Source organism: Hipposideros armiger, unplaced genomic scaffold (assembly GCF_001890085.2).
Source record: "Hipposideros armiger isolate ML-2016 unplaced genomic scaffold, ASM189008v1 scaffold_10, whole genome shotgun sequence".
NCBI lineage: Eukaryota > Metazoa > Chordata > Mammalia > Chiroptera > Hipposideridae > Hipposideros > Hipposideros armiger.
The window spans coordinates 361,642-380,554 of NW_017731360.1; the positions used below are offsets into that span (position 1 = coordinate 361,642).

The window sequence follows — 18,913 nt, forward strand, 5'->3', positions numbered from 1 at the left end:
GTGGCCAGCAGCCGCCGTGAGCGGCTGTCCAGAAGCCGGCGACTGATCTGCTTCACCCGGGAAGAGAGCAATGATGGTGCCAACTTGGGCCAGTGAAGCAACGTCCTCCACAATTAGACTGAAGAACAAAACGACAGCAACTTGTCTGTTCCCCTTCCCCCAAACCCCCAATAAAATCTTTAAAAAAAAAAAAAAAGAGTTTGGAGGTTAGAGGTATTGATAGAAAGCACAAGACAGGTAAGAAGAACTGACTAGATTCTACACCTTAGGAGCTAAAGGGAGTTCTTTGACAGGGAGGGAGGTAAGGATTTACCCTAGATGCTCTGTCTAGGAATATGGACTGTGTACTTGGTGTAAGTTTCCCCTGTGCTATGTCTCTCAGAAGTCCACGCCTGCTGGTCAGGATACAGGAAGGCGAGTACCTCCACCTTCAGCTCTGCAGTGAGACACATCCCTGATACAGCTGGGATCAGGCATTAGCCCATGGGCCTCCTTGTTCTGCGTTTTTGCATTGCTCATAAAGACATTCTGCCTGTGGTCAATACACAAATTGGCTTGCTCACTGTGTCCTCACGTTTCTGAGTCCCAGAAAACACCCACAGTTGTGAGGGCAGCCATGATCGTTTCACCAGAGGCTGCCAGGAGCCTCTCCCATACCTTTGAATGGAGAGCAGTGTATCTCTCCGTTGCATCCTTCAGCTTGTCCTTCACTAACGTCCCAGTTGCTGATGGTTCTCTGCCTTCCTCAAAGCTGTTTTCGGTGTCCAACACTTTCTGTCCTGAGATAGTCACAAACCTCAAGTCTCCTTTGTGGGAAATTACGTCCTCTGAGAAGCTTCCCTGCCGCTTTAGCAGGGAGGGAAGGGCTTCGGGGCTGCTGCCCCCCTTATGCATGTTCTCCAGCTCTTTCTCAGACCGTTCCAGCCAGTTTTCAAACTCTCTATGATCCTGCAGAAACTTCTGCAGCTCATCCCGTAGTGTCTGCGCCTGCTTCAGCTCTGCCTCTGACTGGGCCAGGGAAGTCGCGTACTGTTCCTTCAGCTCTCCTAGCTTCTCTTGCAGCATCTGTCGTTCCTCAGGTGTGAGATTGTGGCCATGCTGGTCCAGGAAGGCCTGGGCTGACTGGGTGGCCAGGATGAAATTTTGCTGCTGAGACAGCAATTCCTGATGACGGGTCTGGCAAGAAAAAATCCCCCGAAACAAAGGACAATCAGTAGGGACACCACAATAATTTAGTTACGCCTACAGCTAGAGACAGAGATCTCCACAGGCCATTTTTCTAGCTATGCAACAATCATCAATATCTCTCACTCTCTAAGCATTATGCGGTATGCTAATCCCAGCTGAACTGACACATAGAATCTTACAGTTTTCAAAGAGGTTTTCACATGTATTATCTCATCTGACTTGTAGCACAACCTGCAAAGTAGGAAGACAATATAATATCCACATTAAAGATGGGATAAGTGAATACTAAAAAGATGTACTATGTGTTAACTAAAGTCATATAGACGGTTAAGGGAAGAACTACTGACTTGATTCTCTTCACTAAACTACTCTAAGGCTCAGAGAAGGTACAAATGGCCAACTAATAATTACCCACATTAACGGAAGGCGAGAACAAGCTGGGTGAGTGAGCCGTACATACAACAATGTAAAAATGACAAATTCTTAGCTGTGAAATATGTCACTCACGTATCTGTGAAGACTGTCCCTACTAGGAAAGAGCTAAGAAAATTAATTCCTTAAGTAAACAATTTATATATTAGTGAGAGTAAACTGTGTTTCTGGACAGTATAGGTTAATTTGTACTTTTATTTGTGTTATGTCTATGCTTATCTACGGACCTTTTTTCTATTCTAATGGAGCATGTTCTTTCAGGACAGTAGTGGTTGTTCTATTTTGTTTTAACCTTGATCTTTCCGAGTCTAACAGGAGTCAGTGGGCATTCAGTCAGTGTTCCCAACTATCTATTGGGCTGTCGGGAAAGTCATGATGTATTTTTCTATGTTTTTCGTTGTAAAAATGCGTCATGACTTTTCCAACAACCGAACACAGTAACATCTCAATGGAGAGGAAGAAGTGTGCTGACTTTGAAAGAGATATAAGCAGCACGGGGTTTGAAGATTGATTCGATATGGGGCAGTGAGGCAGGGAAAGGAATCCAGGATGCTGTCTAGTTCAGGCAATTAAGTGGAAATACAGAAAAGAGAACAGGTTGGACTGGGGGGAGGGGAAAACTATAGTAAACAGGAGTTCCATTTTTGAGTTTGAGGTGCTTTGTGGTTCCAAGATGCAAAAAGGAAGATATATTTATGTGATGGCTTGAAGCTCAGGACAGACATTTGGGCTGGAGACAAATATATCCATGGATTATGTAGTACAAATGATAACTGAAGTGTTGTGAATGGATGAGACGACCCAAGGAGAGTATATTCTGAAAGATGAGAAGAGGCCTAGAATATTACTTGGAAGCACGTCAGTGTTTCCAAAAGCTGGCCAGGGGAAAGGAATGCGGATTATCAGGGCAGAGTGGTGCTATGGAAAGCAAGGGAGAAGGATTACAAGGGGAGTGGCCAACTGTTTCAAAGCTGCTGAGACATCAAAGATGATATGAACTGAGAAATGCTCACTGGATTTAGGAGCAAGAGGGTTATGGTGACTTGCCCACAGCAGAAGGGCGTCCCCAGCATAGTGAGGACAAGGTAACATCCTCACCTTCATCTTCTCACATTGCTTGTCCAGTTTCTCAGAGGCTTGGTTCACCCCCATGTGACCATCAGTGGTATCCAAGGCTCCTTTCTGCAGGCTAGCTCCTGACAGCTGCTCACCAGATGATCGCACTGAAGTCACCCAATCCAAGAGAGCATCGATCTTACTCCTGTTCTCTGCCAGTTCCTTTGCTGCTTTACTCTGAAAGCCACAGAGGGAGGCTAGTAAGAAGGCCTTAGATATGCAGCAATTACAGATTACAGGTTAAGGGGGAAATTTTTATGCTAAAGAAAAAGAGAGGCTCTAAGATAGTATAAACAGTCTTTGAACCCATAAAAAAGAATGAGTATCTTCTAAATCTGAAATCTTTTGAAAAAAAAATTATTTAAAACAATCTCTAGATTTTGTCTATACCTTACTGCTTTAAAAAAAGAGGCAGTGGGTTGGGGGAGGCAAATCCTAGTGTTTAAAGGGCTTTATTTGATTAAGAGATGATTTAGTCCTGGCACCCCAGCGAGACTGATGGAATCCTTTCTAGGTATGCAAAAGTGATACACTGGCTTGCTAAGGAAGAGAGAGCACAGTCATGTTCAGTTACCTGGCCGCCCCTTCCTAAAGGTAACACAGGCTTCTCCTATCCTCTTCTCTGTCACTGAGTTCTGAAACTTGCCTCTCAAATTCTATTTTCTGACTCTTCAAGTAGTTCAGTTAATTAAAAGGATATGCCAAGTGATACAACCACGTAGTTCAGAATTCATCTTCAGGTAATTTATTTCTCTTTTCTCTACCTCTCTTGTTAGCATCAGTGTCCATGGCCAGGCAAAGGATTCTAATTCAATCCGCCAGCGCCGAGTGGCCTCCAGGAGACCATTTGAGACTTTACCTTCTCTTAGGTTTGGTTCCAGGGCCAAGATTCCCACTGAAACTATAGTGGCAGCTGGGGGCAGCTTTCGGCCCACTAAGACTCCCCAAAGAGTTCCCCTCAGCACTCCTGGATCACCAGTCTAGATTCATGTTAGAAATATGCCATTTGCTTTCTTTGTTCTGACATTTTTCAATTAATCAGACTATTGAGTACAGAGACAGGAAGGGGTTTAAGGGGGGATCATATGAACTTCCTACCAACTATTCCTGACTTAAAAGTCCTTCAGGATGTTTCTTGTAAAAATGAATATTGGCTCAGAGACCAGCTCCCAAAGTGCTCTTTTTCATGATTATGCTCTCTGTAAGGGAGTTTCCCTTCATTACTTTTCATTTGTGTAGATACCAAAATTTTCTGTTTTGAAAAATACCAAGTATCACAGCAGTCTGGTTACCTTTTCAGTCTCCAGCTGTAAGGCTGAGGTCACTACTTCCTGCAGCTCCTTCTGGGCCACCCGTGTCCGTTCCTGGAGAGCCTCATATTGCTCCTTAGCCTGACGAAGTTTTTTCCGAAGAGCTGTGAGCTCATGGGGGCTCAGCTTGGTCTGGTTCTCTTCCAGGAACCCTTCAATGTCTTTGATAACACTGGTGAATGAGGTGGCATGACTCTGAATCTCGTCCTGTAAATCCTTCACACATGAAAACAGGGATGGAAGAGCCTTCAACTTTAGAACTCCTACAACCTCTAATAGTATGAAGATAGAATGACCAGGATGGTGTATCTGCAACAGGCGTATGTCCCTGACTATAATTTGCTTAGGCCTAAACCAATGCAAATAACACATTTAAAAATATTTCTTAATTAAGAAATTTTCTAATATTTAATTTTCTAAGCAAAATTTAAATTTCTAAGCAAATATTTAGTGAAGACAAGAAGGGAAACTGCCTACAAACATGTTGAATAGGAGAGATTTTTATTTTTAGTTATCCTCAAAGAGATCATTCCTCTATAAAGAAAAGTTGACAATAGAATTCTAGCTGAGTCGAGGCCTGGTTGGTCCTTTTTACTCTTTTGGGTATCACCTTTATCCTTAATGTAGCCTACAAGACCCAGCATGATATGGGTTCCACCTAGTCTCCAGCCTCATCATTCACTAATCTTTCTTTCGTTCTTCGCAGTCCAAATATATTAGCTTTCTTTCAGTTCCTAAATACGTTATTCTCAATCTCATTCCTACCTCAAGACAGATACAAAGGCCTCTGCCTGGCATATTCTCTTCCTTCTCCCATTTCTTCATGCATTAACACCTACATATCCTTCATTTCTCAGTTTAAGTGACACTTCTTCAAGGCAATCCTTTCTAACATCCTAGACTAGATGGGGTCTCTGTTATATGTCTTCATGTAACTTTTCCTTTATAGGTAAAATAGTGAATAATTCTATTTTCATTTCTGTGATTATCTGTGTAATACCTGTTTCTCCCATTAGACTGTAAGCTTCATGACAGCAGGGACGTTTACCATTATATTGCTAGCACAGAGCACTGTGCCTGGCACATAGCAAGCCTTCAGAACAATTTGTTTAAGGAATGAAAAAAATGGATTAATTCATACTGACCTTCAAGTCACTTTGGTTCTTCTGCAAAGCAGAGAGATCCTGCTGGGTGGCTCTACCTTGGTGGCCCACCAATGCTCTTTCCGCCTGTTCTACCCAGCTGCAAAGGTCCTCTAGTTTCTGGTGACAAGTATTTTGTTGTTTCTGCAGGGTCTAATTAAAATGCAAAGGGGTCAAGAGACAATTAATAATTCTCATTATGTAAATACAAGATAACTCTCTGAAATACAAAACAGGAAGGTTACATCTCAAGAATGGAAAAGTTGGTGGGAGACTAGAACAGGAAAAAGCACAGAAATCATATTGAAAAAGCTCCCCTCATCTGGACAATGTGATCTGGGTCCATGGCCTGGGTTAAAATCGGGGGTGATTTCAGGTGAGAATGCTCCCAGGTTTTGGTATGGGAGCTCCTTTGCCTACTGCTGTTATTATCCTTGGAGATGGGGAACAGAAAGCCCAGAGGCTTAAAATCCATAGGTGATAATGGTGATGACAATAAGTTAGTGGTTCTGATCAATTCCTCCACCAGAACCAGAGGATATGCTACAGAGTAAGTCAAATGTGAAAAATTAGGAGGACTGGACTTGGAGGAAAAATCAAGAAACTGGGCAATTCATAAGCTAATTGAGCTTCTCAGTAACTTAGCTGATTTTATAAATCAAATGCAGATACCCATTAAATGGAATGATTACATGCCAGGCATAAGGAGCTTGTCTATCGTGAGCAGAAGGAAACTGTCCATGATTAGCAACTGGCTCAGTCTTCAGGTGTCTATATTGATAGCAGAGAAAAGCCAGGCCCTAGGGGAGGGAGGGAATATGTTTCTGTGCCTGATCCCTGCTCCAGATCTCATCGCAGTTGCCTGACACTGAAGCACCTGATTGAGCAATTGAGCATGATGTGTTCTCCTGACCATACTTCTAAAACCATTTTCCACCAGCTTCGACCTTCTGATGGCGTATTAGTCACCTGCACTTACAAACAGGTGCCCAAATTGGCCCTCTCTCCCCCTCTTTAGGACAAATGGAAGGGCTCTGGAAGAGAACTCCTAAGAGCTCTTCAGCTGTAAAACAGGGTCTTCATGGGTTAGGATGGGTGCAGACTGAATCTGAAAAAAGCAAAGCAAACAAGTTAACACAGAGACGTACACATGCATTCAGGGCAAATATAGAAAGAAGCAGAACATTTTTGACAATAACGAGGTTAATGAACATTGTGAAATTAATTATGCGCTCAGAGAGAGTGCTCACATGCAGTTCTGATCACTTGCTGCTGCTCAGGGTCCTAGCCTGGGTCTGGGCTGTGTCTTAATGTGGTTCAGACCAACACTATCTCATCAATTGTCCACAGGCTACACCATGCTATATAAATTCTCAACTGGGACACTGCAAATTTTCAGATTTGAAAAGAACCTAAAGTATTTCATCAGTATTTTGTTTCAAGTTCAATACAGTTGAAATAAGTAAGCAGTAATGGGGGACATATGGAATTCACTAACCTAGTTTCCTTTAAGCCTGACTCCAAAGCTCAATTCTACTTTACACAATATTTAATAAAGGAGACCCTGAGATGGATTTGCTGGTGATAATAACAATGCTAACATCATCTTTCTGAATTCCAACTTATTCAAATAGCAGAAATGGCATAAGTATCATTCTTGGTATTCTAAGGTTATATTACCATTACTGCAATTATATTGAGTTTTGCAAGAAGAAGGTTGTGATGGAATGTGGTAGGATTGTTAGTTTTCCCCCCAAAATGTATCACCCCTGCTTCTACGCACCATTTCTCATAATTGAATAAGCACTAAGCACTACTGTGAAGAAAGGTGCTAAAAAATAAGTTTAAGAGATGGTAAAAAATAATCTTATAAAAATTTCCTTGTCAGCTGTTTGAAGGCTGTCAACGAACCTTATAGTTAATTATTTTAAAAGCCCCGGAATAAAACTGAATTCAAAACCATTCTTCTCAAGAGTTCAGAGGAGCTCAATTTTCCTACCAGGCTTCAATAGAATGCGGAGGGAGAAAAAAAGGGGCCAGGGTTGTGCTTTTCATTCGAATGTCAAAGACAATGAGACACAGTGAGGGTAGAGTCTCATTAAAAATAAAATACTTGCACATGCATACACATATAAACACACATATTGTCTCACACGCACACACAAAACCAAACACATGGCAAGAAAAACAGCCAGAACAGCTGCCTCCTGGACCAGAACCAAAGCGGCCTGAATGACATGAAATTTCAGAATCAGTAAATACAGACTTCTGGAATCATGATAGATGGAGTCTGGCCAGAAAACCCAAACAGAGGACATCCCAAAAGACAACTAAGCCCAGCTGCTGGTTCAGTCTGACCTTGACCTGGGCTGCCTGCTCCATTTGTTGAAGATGGCCCTGCAAAGCCTTCGTCTGAGCTGCAGTCTGCTCCACAAGGTCCTGGAAGGACCTCTGCACTTCATTCAGGACCCTCAGCATCTGTTGGTTTTGCTCAGGGGACAAGTCCTGGGCATGCTCGGAGACAAAGAACTGAATATCAAAGGCAAGAGCATCCAGCTGAGATTTCCTTTCAGCCATAGGCTGTTTCAAATCCTAAGGTAAGTAGGGAAAGGAAAAAAGAAAAAAAAGAGATAAAACTTCTAATTCTCTGTTGAAGCAGAAGCTGTTGGTTCTAATCAAAGAAGTGACATAATCAATGAGAGGTTAATTTCCTGTATTTTTATAACTCACACTGATAATTTCTAGAGCCAAATCAGCACTGGAAGTCTCTCTCACTTCTAATCTCTCGATTCGCCTCATAAATCACCATTAGGTTTCCTTTACTGCATACTGACTTCCAAATGAAGCAAGCTTTCATTTATTTAAGGTAACAGAATTCTACTACTGCTAACCTCAGTATCTGAAATGCATATTTTTTTAAGTTTTGGAAAATATAACATGAATTTCTGGTCTGAGATATATCTAATTATATTTTCTTAGGTCCAAAAATCTATTTGTATTTGTCCAGCAGTGAGTTACTGATAGGTTAGAAGTGAGAAAATATCCAACTTATTTGTGGTTCACTAAAATTTGACTTTTATAGTAAATAATGTTGCTTATACACTTTAAAACTGTAAAGGATTACAGCCAGACTTTCTTATATAATAGTTATATTGTTCCCTTAAAGCAGTAAAAAGTGCCTAAACACTACATTGATCTGTTTTCAGACAATTAAAAAAAGCATGTGATTTTTCCACAAACATTTATTAACCATCAGCTATGTGATATTGGATGCAATAAAAACAATTAAGATCTCTCTCTCTATCACTTTGAAACAGAGCAGTCAGCAATCCTGCAAAGCATGCTGGGAGGGCTTCTAGGGTAGTTACCATAAGGCCATGCTTCCTTCATCCGTGAACACATGGGCTTGGGAAACTCTCTCTTAGGAAAACAAGGCTTAGACTGCGGCTCTCTTCCCATAAAAGAATTCACATAAGTTACAACTAGGGGAAGAAACCAATGTATGAGATGCTCTGTGTTTTTATATCTCATACTACGTCATAGGAATTTTTCTCATCCTTGTTTCTTTATAATACCCTGTCAGTGAAGAGATAAATATGATACTCATTCCTCCAATGATATCTTGAATAAAAGGGCATGCAAAAAGAAGGCATGTCACCTCTTGCCAGATAAATGAAGTTGTATAGAAGGAGCCTGACCATGGACAAACCTTTTTGCCTGCTTTTTAAGATGGGAAAAGGGAGAGGATGGAACAGAAAGAGTGGACATCTCTAGTTCTGCTCTGATTTAAAAAAGAATTTAAGGAGAAGGGTACCTATAGCAGAGGGTGAATAAACCTGTGTGAGTAATATCTAATTTTATCTTAAGTATAACTCTCATAAAAGAAAACAATGTTGTGGGGAAACCCTTGGGCTATATGGATCTCAGAGTCTGTACCTTTCTTTCATTGATTTATAAAAAGAATCAATTAACTTGGGGCTTAACAAGAAAAGCATCTTCCTTGATTAGGGGTTGGCAATTACAGCCCCCAGGGCCAAATCTGCCTGCTACCTAGTTTTGTAAACAAAGTTTTATTGTAACACATCCATGATCATTCGTTTACATACTGTTTATGGCTGCTTTCATGTTTCAGTGGCAGAGCTGATTGACTGCCACAGAAATGGGTCATTTGCATATGACCTGCAAGGCCTAAAATATTTACTGATTAGATATTGGGCAAAATAGAAACAAGGGATCGATACTAGATGCTCAGCTACAAAGAGGAGATGAAATTGATAATTATAGGCCATTCTGTAGACTCTGAGACTAGCTGAAAGAAAAAATAATCATAATCACCAAAGTCCCAGGGGTATGATAACCTAAAATACTAGACATAGCAGACTTTATTTCTGAAATGGAAAATCAGGCTTTCTAAGAAAGATAAGTACAGATACTGGTTTCCCAAGCAGGAAAATAAAATTGATATAACTCAAAGGACAAACAAAACATGCTGGAGAAAATGGGTGCAGAGTTTACCTCATACTGTTGCAGACACTGGTTCAGGCTGTTGGCATCTGTTTCACTAGTAGATTCCCTGCCACTCAGAATAAGATTGGTATTGCCAATCCAGGCTCTCAGATCCTGAAGTTTGCCTTCTAGCTGTTGCTGCTGATTTAATACTCTAGTCTAAGAAATAAGTGGCAAATTAGATTATAAAAATGTTCAAGCCTGCCCAGGCTTTGTGAGCAAGAATAAAAAGCTACCTTTTCGACTTCCACAGCATTTTGGAAGTGGAGCAGTCTGGAACTCCAGGTGTCACTCACGGAGCTGAGGGACTTCTGAAGATTCTTGGCATCTTTCTCTAGAGCCTTCAGCAGTTGAGCAGGGACTTCTTGAGGCTGGTTGGTGATAATCTGATTCACACACTCCAATTCCTGACTCACCAAGGTAGACAGATCCTTCAGCTCCTTGTCTAAAACCTGACAGGATGAAGTGGCGTTACCTCCAAAATCAAGACTAGAAATCTTGCTATCTAGGAATCAGCTGTGAACACATTTTTTCCCCCTCACCTTATGCCTATGCAGGCTTCAGGGATTCTAAAATGCTTTTTATATACATTCATTAGTTTATTTGGTTTACATAATCACTAATTCTTGAGATAGGCAGAATAGATATTATACTGGGTTGTTGGAAGAGTCATGACGCATTTTTGCAATGAAAAACATAGAAAAAATATGTCATGACTTTCCTGACAACCCAATAATTCTGGATTTACAGAAAGGATGCCTCCAGCAGGAAAAGGTGAATTTTTTTTGTGTCCGAGGTCACCCAGCTGGTAAGCAACAGTCAGAACTTGGATTCAGGTTTTCTCACTCAGTGCAGTGCTTCTTCCACCGTAACTTGCTGCCTCTCCAAGAGTGTCATTGCCTGATACAATATCATGCAAAGTAAGCCAATCAAAAAGACGACTCCCACCCCAAATTCCAAGGGGGCAGAACCAAAGAACATAAAAATACCCCAGGCCAGCCTTCCTCCTCAGTTCATCTACAATATTCTGACCCTCGGTGGAAAAGCCAGAAATAAGCTGAGGAAAAGCTAGATAGTTCTCCTGGGCATCATCGTCCTCCCTTCCCCTTCTGCAAGCCTCTCCAAAGCCACACTCTGGATATCGAGAGAACTGGTAAACCTTAACCATCTCTGCCCTCATTGTGACGCCAATCCTGTGACAACTCTTAACTTCCAGTTCCAGTGACAGAGCTACCTTTCCTCCCTCTGAAGTCTGTGTAATTCTATGTCATCAGGACCTCATTCCATCAGCCATTACTTCCTCTCTCCTCTAACTTTTCCTACCGGTTCTTCCCGATTGGTTCTTTTCTACTGGTTCTTTCTCCTTAGCCCAAAAATCTACTTAAAACAATCTTCTTTTAGTCCGTCTCCTCTAGCTAGTGTCCTACCTCTTTCCTTGACTGTATCACCGAGCTTCTGGAAAGAATGATCTACATTAATTGTCCCCACCTTCCAACTTCCCTCTTATTCTCACTGTAACCTAGTTAACATCCCACCACTCCACTGAAACTGCTCTAAGCTCACTAGTGCCTTTCAGGCCCCAATCCCGCTTTGGTCCTCACTGCATTCAGTCTCCCTACTGTTGTTAATCCTGCTGACTGCTCCTCCCATGAGTCCCTTCTGCTGTGGTTCCTTGTGAGGCCAGTATTTCCTGGTGTGCTTCAGAAATTTCCAATTACACCTTTTCAATCTATTTTTTGTCCTTTAAATGGTGGCTGTTCTTGAACATGTTTTTCTTCTTGAACAGTCTCTATTTCCTCCAAGCTGGTGGGCCTAGAGGAAGTCGCTGGGTACCTACCTTGGCCTGACACAGCAGATCCTGCAGCTCTGATAGGCTGTGCTCCAGAGGCTGAATCTGTTTGGTCCTCATTTCAATGTCTCGTAATAGAGACAGATAGGATACCAGCTTCTCATCATGTTCTAGACAGAGTCGCCGATTAAATACATTCTGTGGAGCCAAAGAAAAATCTTCCTCAGACCTGACATTCTCCTTTAAGCCTGCTTTTAAAGCAGGCTGGGTCTCACAGATAGACAAACAGACAACTTTACTACACTTAGGGTGGGATGAAATAACATGTTATTTTGTCTATGTCTTCTCAAATCAATAGACAAAAAAGTGATCTTATTAACTTCCTTAGGGAGCAGAAGCTCATAATTATCAATCTGTAAACATAATTTTAGCAAAATTTTCAAATGCTATTCTGACTTCAAGCATCACCCCAGTATTTCAAATTAGCTCCAATGTTAGTTTTTAACTTAAAACCCTTGTAAATTTCAGGAAGACATTCAGAGTCATTGTCTAATGTTCCAAGACGGTGTTAAAAACAGATAATGGTAAAATGGCATACCTTAGAGAATCTAGTGCCCTGAAATGTCTGCCTGCATACAATCATGCGTATGTAAACTCAGTATCCAGTCAAGAGTTTTAGCATTATATCTAAAAGAACCATCTACAGCACAGTAACCACTGGGAAACTTACCTTGGTTGCTCTGAAGGGCTCCAGGTTTACACCACCGTTTTCCTTTCCCCTGGGTGCTGTCACGCAGGGAGTTTGTTCGCTACCAGGGCTTTCTCTGAGCTTTTCTTGTGGTGTCTTCTCCTCCTCCTTTATTGTAGGGTGTATGAGGGGCACTGGCTTTTCCTCACTGGCCTCTGCAATAGTGGGACTAATGGTGGCATCCTGTTGCCCTGTACTCTCTTTTAGAGACGCATCCTTGAACAATTTCTCTGGAACAAGGGACGCCAAGACTCTGGGAGCTCCCTGAGTCACCAGGCCTTCAAAGGACCCTGCTTCTGCCCCTGTAAGCATAGGTTCTGACATTTTCAGAAATTTCTCTCCACTTATTTCCTGAGTTGTTACTATTTTAGATTCAAGAATTCCACAAAGTTCACTATCACTTTTGCTGTCCTGATGATGAAGGTCCTTTCTCTCTGAGAATTCCACATCACTGACTTCTTTTGGGTCTACTCTAGAAATTGTAATTTCTTCCAATTTAAGAGATTTTCTTGAGTCAAAAGGTACTACTTCTTGGTATGATTTTTCTTTATATTCATTAGATGAGCAAATCAGATCTTTGGTTTCCTTAGTTTTAGAAGTAACACAGGAATCTTTATAATAGTTGGTCTCCTGTCTGGTGGTTCCTTGGAAAGACTTGTCTGTTTTGGAAATTCGGGAAGTGTCTGCAACTTGGGCTTTTCCAACTGATTCCTGGTAGTGCAATCCTTTAGGGCTTGGGGTCATAGAAGAAAATGGTTCACTCTGGGCCCCACCAGTAATTTCTTGAGATAAATTTTCTTCTGGTTTTAAAGTCAAGCAGAGGCTTAAATTTTTTACTTCTTCACTGACCTGATTAGAGTTGAAAAATATTAAAGCATCTTGATTTCTTATAGAAATTCCTTTGGGTGTCACTGGGGTAGAAGAGTCTTCAGCTTTACAAAGAACAGAAAACGCCAGCTCTCTATCAGCTTCATTCTCTTTTTCACTTACAGTTATTTCTATTGGTTGACTCTTTGTACTGGAGTCATGGTCATCTCTAATGGCAGTTTCTTGGTTCAACTGTTCTTCTGAAAGAATTGCTGATTTGCATGTTTTGATACTTTCTTTTACAGTCACCTTCTTCTTCTCTCTCTTCCTCTTCTCCCTGGTATTCACTGGTTTCTGCACAACCTGCTCACTTAGCAATCTGCCTGAAATTTCACAATTGGATTCTTGTGCTTCTGAACTAATTTCTCCTTGGTTTTCCCTTATTTCCTTAGGATCTAAATCTGATGCAGACTGTCTCGTATGAGAAATAATTTCTATTTCTGGCACTATTTTTTTCTGCTCTTCATTTGTATCTTTTTCCATGTTATTACTAGCCACCTCTCTGAGTTTAAAATCACAAACTTCTGAGTGAGGGTATGTCACTGAATCTTGGCCCAATGATTTACCTTCACAATCTTTAGCATCTGGAGAAGCCCTCCTCTTATCTTGATCTTTATACTCCAATTCCTTTAATGAAAATTTCCTGTTCTTTTCTGTCCGCTCCCCATCAGAAACTCCTGCTTTAACATTCTCTCGTGCCAACTTACTTCCAATTTGAAATAATTTCTCACGTTCTCCTTGACCACAACTCATTTCATCAGTCTGATTACAAGCAATTAAAATTTCCTTTCTTAGAACTTCCTTCTTTAATTCACATACTTCAATTCCATCTTGCTTTTCAATCTGAGCCCCGTGATCACTGGAATCTAAAGTATCTATTTGGATCAAAGTTGCCAGTTCAGGACTAATAAATCTTTTCTCAATAGCTTCCTTTAGAGTCACTCTTCGATCATTAAATATGTCAACAATTCCTCCATTTAATACCTGATGAGATGCAATAATTCTGACCATGTTTTCATCCACTAATTTCTGTTCCAAAGCTGATGCCAATGTCAGTGTCTGTCCTGTGGCACTGTCTATGATTCCCCCTGTATTTGCTTGAGCTTCCAGAACCTTCAGTGTAGATGCGAAGTCTACCTTTCCAAGCTGAGTTGCTTGAGACAACGTCAGTACTTTGCCACTCATTCCATCTTTAATGTCTGAGAAGGGAATTACTTCTAGATATCTCTGTCCAGATTCAATATCAATCTTACACTTCTTTACTAATTCTGAGTAGGGAACAATTCTGTAATTCTCAGGATCTACAATCCCATGCATCATTCCTGAAGACAATATTGCTTTATTAGTTAACAGCTCTTCTTTTTCAGCTTCTGCCAAGGTCAATCTTTGGCAGGACATTAGATCCACAAAGCTTCCAGTCAAGGCCTGGATTTCTTGGATTTCTCTTTTCAAGTCTGGGGTAACAAGATCTAATTTTATAGCTTCAGGGAGGGAAACAGTTTTCTTTGTTTTAGGATGAAAAAACTGACGGAGGCTTAAGTTCTCAACTTTTTTGAGTTGCTTGGCTAAATCTTCATCAATGATGCCATGTTTCAAGGCATTATCAACAGAAAGTCTCATCCCAGATATATGGTGAATGATACCTCCATCTACCACCTGCTTAGTCAACAACTGAAGAGCCTCCTCCCTTCCCAGAAATCCTCTGTCAATGGACTGCGTAACTGTTAAAGGGACCTTGCTATCAGGGTCCATAATTCCAGTTGTTTCCATTTGTAAGCTAATTAACCTCTCCCTAACTGTTCTTTCAGCATCTCTGCCTTTGGAAGCTTTCTCCAGATTTATAAGTTCTAACTGGTCAGCACTGTCCACCAAGCCAAGATTTGAGGCCAGAGTCACTGAAACCTTTTTGCCTCGTTTCAGGTCAACGATTCCACCAGTCACCACCTGCCCCTCTAAAATTCTGGTGGCTGTTTGTGTGTCGAGAATCCCAACTTCAACTGCTTCCTTCACAGAGCAGAGTGTGTGTGTACGGGGGTCTAAGACACCACTTATAGCTTTTTCTGCCATGAGGACGTTATGTAATAATTTCTCATCCATCAGACCTTCATCGATGACTTCTTCAGTTGTCAAAGACTCGCAGGTCTGCGAGTCAAAGAAGCCCCGAAACATGTTCAGTTTTCCCATGAGTTTCACAGCAGTGTGACTGGGCACAATGCCTTGGGCTATTGCTTCATTCAGTAAGAGCTTTTGACCTGTCTGTTCATGAAAGATGCCACCATCGAGTAATTGTGCAGATAATATATTTAAGGTAGCTTCTTCAAGCAATTCTGAAGGATGACTATATGATAGGGAAGTTTCACTGCCATTATCTTCCTCATCTGTCTTTCCTAACATCACCACACCACCATCTGCAATGTTTTGTCCTTTGTGGTCATCCTTACCTAAAAATGTTTTATTTAGTGCTTTCTTTTCATCCAGAGAATGAATATTCATGTCACTTTCAGACTTTAGTTCCACTTCTAAATCTAGAGTTTTGTCTACCTGAAATTGTGACTTTTTGCTTTGGGGTTTTATGGGAAGTCTTCCAGTTTCACCTGGAACATGATGAAGTTCAAGTGTGTTTGCTTTTTCTTTCTGACACATAAAGGCAGTCTTTCCAAAAGTCTCCCATTCTTCCTTGAGTGTTTCAACAGAACAAGAGTCTTTTTCCACCACCAACGTCACATGTTCTTCTTCCCTGGAGGGTACCGTAAGGAGAAATCCTCTGCTGACATTTTCTCTTGTAGATACATCTACTAGGCCTTCCTTTTTGGTACCTGACAACTGCTGTTTAAACTCTGATTTGATTTTACCTCTGATCTTCAAAGGATCAACATTTGGATTTTCCACTGTTTGTTCCCCTACAAATAGGTCCTTTTCAGGGTTCTCTACAGAGGAAACTTCTGTTTCTATAATGATTTTTTTGCCTTTTGCTTCAGTGAAATTTGTCTGATCAGGATATTCTTTGTTCTGAGAAGAAAACTGGAACACACGTGGTCTCCCAGTCAGCCCCTCACAGAAAGTTTCTGTGGTTTCCACATTGACTGAGGCTTGTAATTCCTCGGGAGTTTCTAGTCTCTCGTGCCCAATTCCAAACACTTCTGGAGGACTTGTGTGGTGTTCACCTCTTGCTGTTAGCATCTCTATCAGCTCATTGTCTAGCAGGAGCAGCCTCTCTCCATTCCGCACATTAATATAGCTATGAGTCACGAGCTGAAACAACAGCTTCTCGCTATGGCTTGCCATGCCCTCAGTTTGGCCCTTGCTGGATGACAGGCCTGATGCCCCAGGGTTAATGTTCAATTTGCTTTGTTCTGAAGAATCTGCTAATTGCATGTGGGGCATCACATCAGGTATGCAAATTGATTTTAAGTTGCTGGCAAGATCTTTGTCCAACACACCATTTTCTATTGCTTTTTCCCAGGACCAAATCTCTGTGGTTGCTGGTAGAAACAGCGCTTTAATATGCTGTCGGCCACTAAGGATTTTATGAGCTAGTTCAGTAGACACAATACCTTGTTCCAGGGCATCGGTAATGGGGAGGATCTCTCCAGATTCAGGCCATAGCAAGCCCATAAATGACCAAAGGGACTCCAGAATCACAAGGGCAATCTTAGCAGCTACTAGATCCCTGCTCACTGCTTCGTCTACTGTCAGCCTATGTCCAGTGACAGTGTCTATGATGCCTCCTGTCTGAAGCTGCCTTATGAGAATAGCACAAGCCATATCTTGGTCGATCAAATTATATCTTACAGCCTCTTCCACTGTAAGTCTGTGTCCTGTTCTGGGATCTACTATGCCACCAGCAAAAAGCTGAGCTTCCAGCAGCCGGACAGTGACCTGCCTATCTATTAGCCCTTCCTGAACCGCACGGAAAATGCTAACCTTCCGGCCTGATTTCAAGCTCACCATTCCTCCTGCCAGTTGCTTGACGGGTAGCAATTTCAAACCTAATTCTTGGTGGACAACACATCTCTGCATCAGATCCAGTAAACTGATTTTCTCAGCTGTGTTGGGGTCTATCAAATTCTTGGACGATCTAAGGTGAGACTCTAACACTGAATGAAGCCGTTTAGAAATGAGGCCTTGGTGAAAAGCCTCCTCTAGGTTAATACAATTCTCATCAGGGGGGAGACTGAAACCTCCAGTGGCCAGGTGAGCTTCTAAAATTTTCAGTCCAATTCTCTCACTGATTATTTTCTTCTCAATTGCTTCCACTACAGACCGAGGGCCTTTGCTCTCGGTAAGCCTGCTTATTAAGGACAGAGTAGCCTGGAGCTCCTGGAGCTGCTGGTATATCTGGGGATTAATGAGGTTTCTGGCTAGGCCCTCCTCCAAAGAGAGCTTTTCACTGGTCTCAGGGGCAATGAGGCCAGACAGAATAAGCTGGGATTCCAGGAGCACAAGGCCTGTGTCTTGGTCAATGAGGCCCTTTTGCATGGCTCTGAAGATGGGGAATATCTCCACTGTGCCTAGGTCAATCACCCCAGCAACTGCTCTGCAACCCTGAAAGAAAAAATGAAAAAGAAAACTAAATCAGAGATGCACAACTGTTGAAAGGAGTCATTCAAAGAACTATAGTATATCAAATTCTGACAAGAAAAATGTGGCCTGGGATGAGCCCCAACATGTAGGAAATATTCTGAAGCCTGGCAGTGTTAATACTAACGAAAAGTTTTTCTAAACTGCAGAATTTTAACATGGACAGAAGTTCACAGATTACTTGAGGCATTACAGATGGTAGCATTAAGCATATCTGAGTACCAAGCTCTACAAAGTAGCAAGCAGTGAGAGAACAGCTATTTCTAAGACTAAATCATCACGAAGGTTCTTACAGACACATACCAGTTCCCCAAAATGAGAATTCAACCCCGTATAATAACTTCAAAGTGTTGCAACCCATGTAGAAGACTCCTGAAGCAGTACTTCCCTGCCGATGCATTCAGCAGGACTGGTCCACAGGATTACAAAAGAGACAGAAGCAGCCTGGTAGCCACACAACAATTGTGCATCTCAGTAAATGGCCCTGTGTATATTACTTAAGCAGCTGTTTAGTAACTGGGGCAGTCATACTCTCAGTGGCCAATGCTAGCATCTGCCAAGGCAACTACTCTTAACTAAAGTTAAATTAGTTATAGGAATTGGAAGTACCAAGTCAAGGAAGGAACTGACTGAGGACCCTTGCCTCTGGAGCCACTAGTAACTTTTCTTCTGGTCTGGGCTAGAATAGGTAGTAAACGCCATGATTACAGCGACCACTTGTGGGGCACTTAATAGATTTATTGCGCACTTAAAATGTTTATTGAGCACTGATATTTAATCCTCACAAGAATCCTAGGAAAGCAATTATTTTAATCCTCAGTTTGCAGACAAGAAAATAAGGCACAGAGAGGTTAGGTAGCTTATCCAAGGTCACAAAACTAGTGAGTTCCAGAATCAAACCAAGGTCTGATTCTAAATCTTGGGCTATTATTCTGCCCTCCCATTCAGATCCAGAAGAGCATGAAGGATTAAGTACCATAGAGTCGCATCTTCCACAGGAGTTAGTTCCTGAGGTAGTGAGTAAGGTAAACCTTATACATTATCTAATTTACCCTTGCAAAAAAGCCTAAAAACAGCTCCTAAAGAATTCCTATTTTGCAGCTTTTTATCACAAAGTGATGTATTCAGAAATTAAATCATTCAAGTGTTTTAGCACTTATAACACTTCATCACTTTCATTACTCTCTAACTTTTTAACTCTTCTTGGTCATGTTCATTATCTTCATTGTCTTAG

The 18,913-nt window shown here is 41.5% G+C and overlaps 1 protein-coding gene across 1 annotated transcript in view; it reads right to left on the minus strand.

Moving 5' to 3' along the window:
• The window catches only part of MACF1 (microtubule actin crosslinking factor 1), a 335,004-nt gene that overhangs the window by 106,925 nt on the left and 209,166 nt on the right, over positions 1-18,913 (minus strand). The window contains exons 36-44 of the mRNA XM_019657518.1: positions 12,214-17,643; positions 11,532-11,681; positions 9,931-10,146; positions 9,704-9,853; positions 7,547-7,780; positions 5,192-5,341; positions 4,029-4,262; positions 2,719-2,913; positions 658-1,176 (exon numbers count right to left, since the gene is read on the minus strand). Coding sequence (XP_019513063.1) covers positions 658-1,176; positions 2,719-2,913; positions 4,029-4,262; positions 5,192-5,341; positions 7,547-7,780; positions 9,704-9,853; positions 9,931-10,146; positions 11,532-11,681; positions 12,214-17,643 — 7,278 coding nt within the window. The remainder of the gene's footprint in view (positions 1-657; positions 1,177-2,718; positions 2,914-4,028; positions 4,263-5,191; positions 5,342-7,546; positions 7,781-9,703; positions 9,854-9,930; positions 10,147-11,531; positions 11,682-12,213; positions 17,644-18,913) is intronic.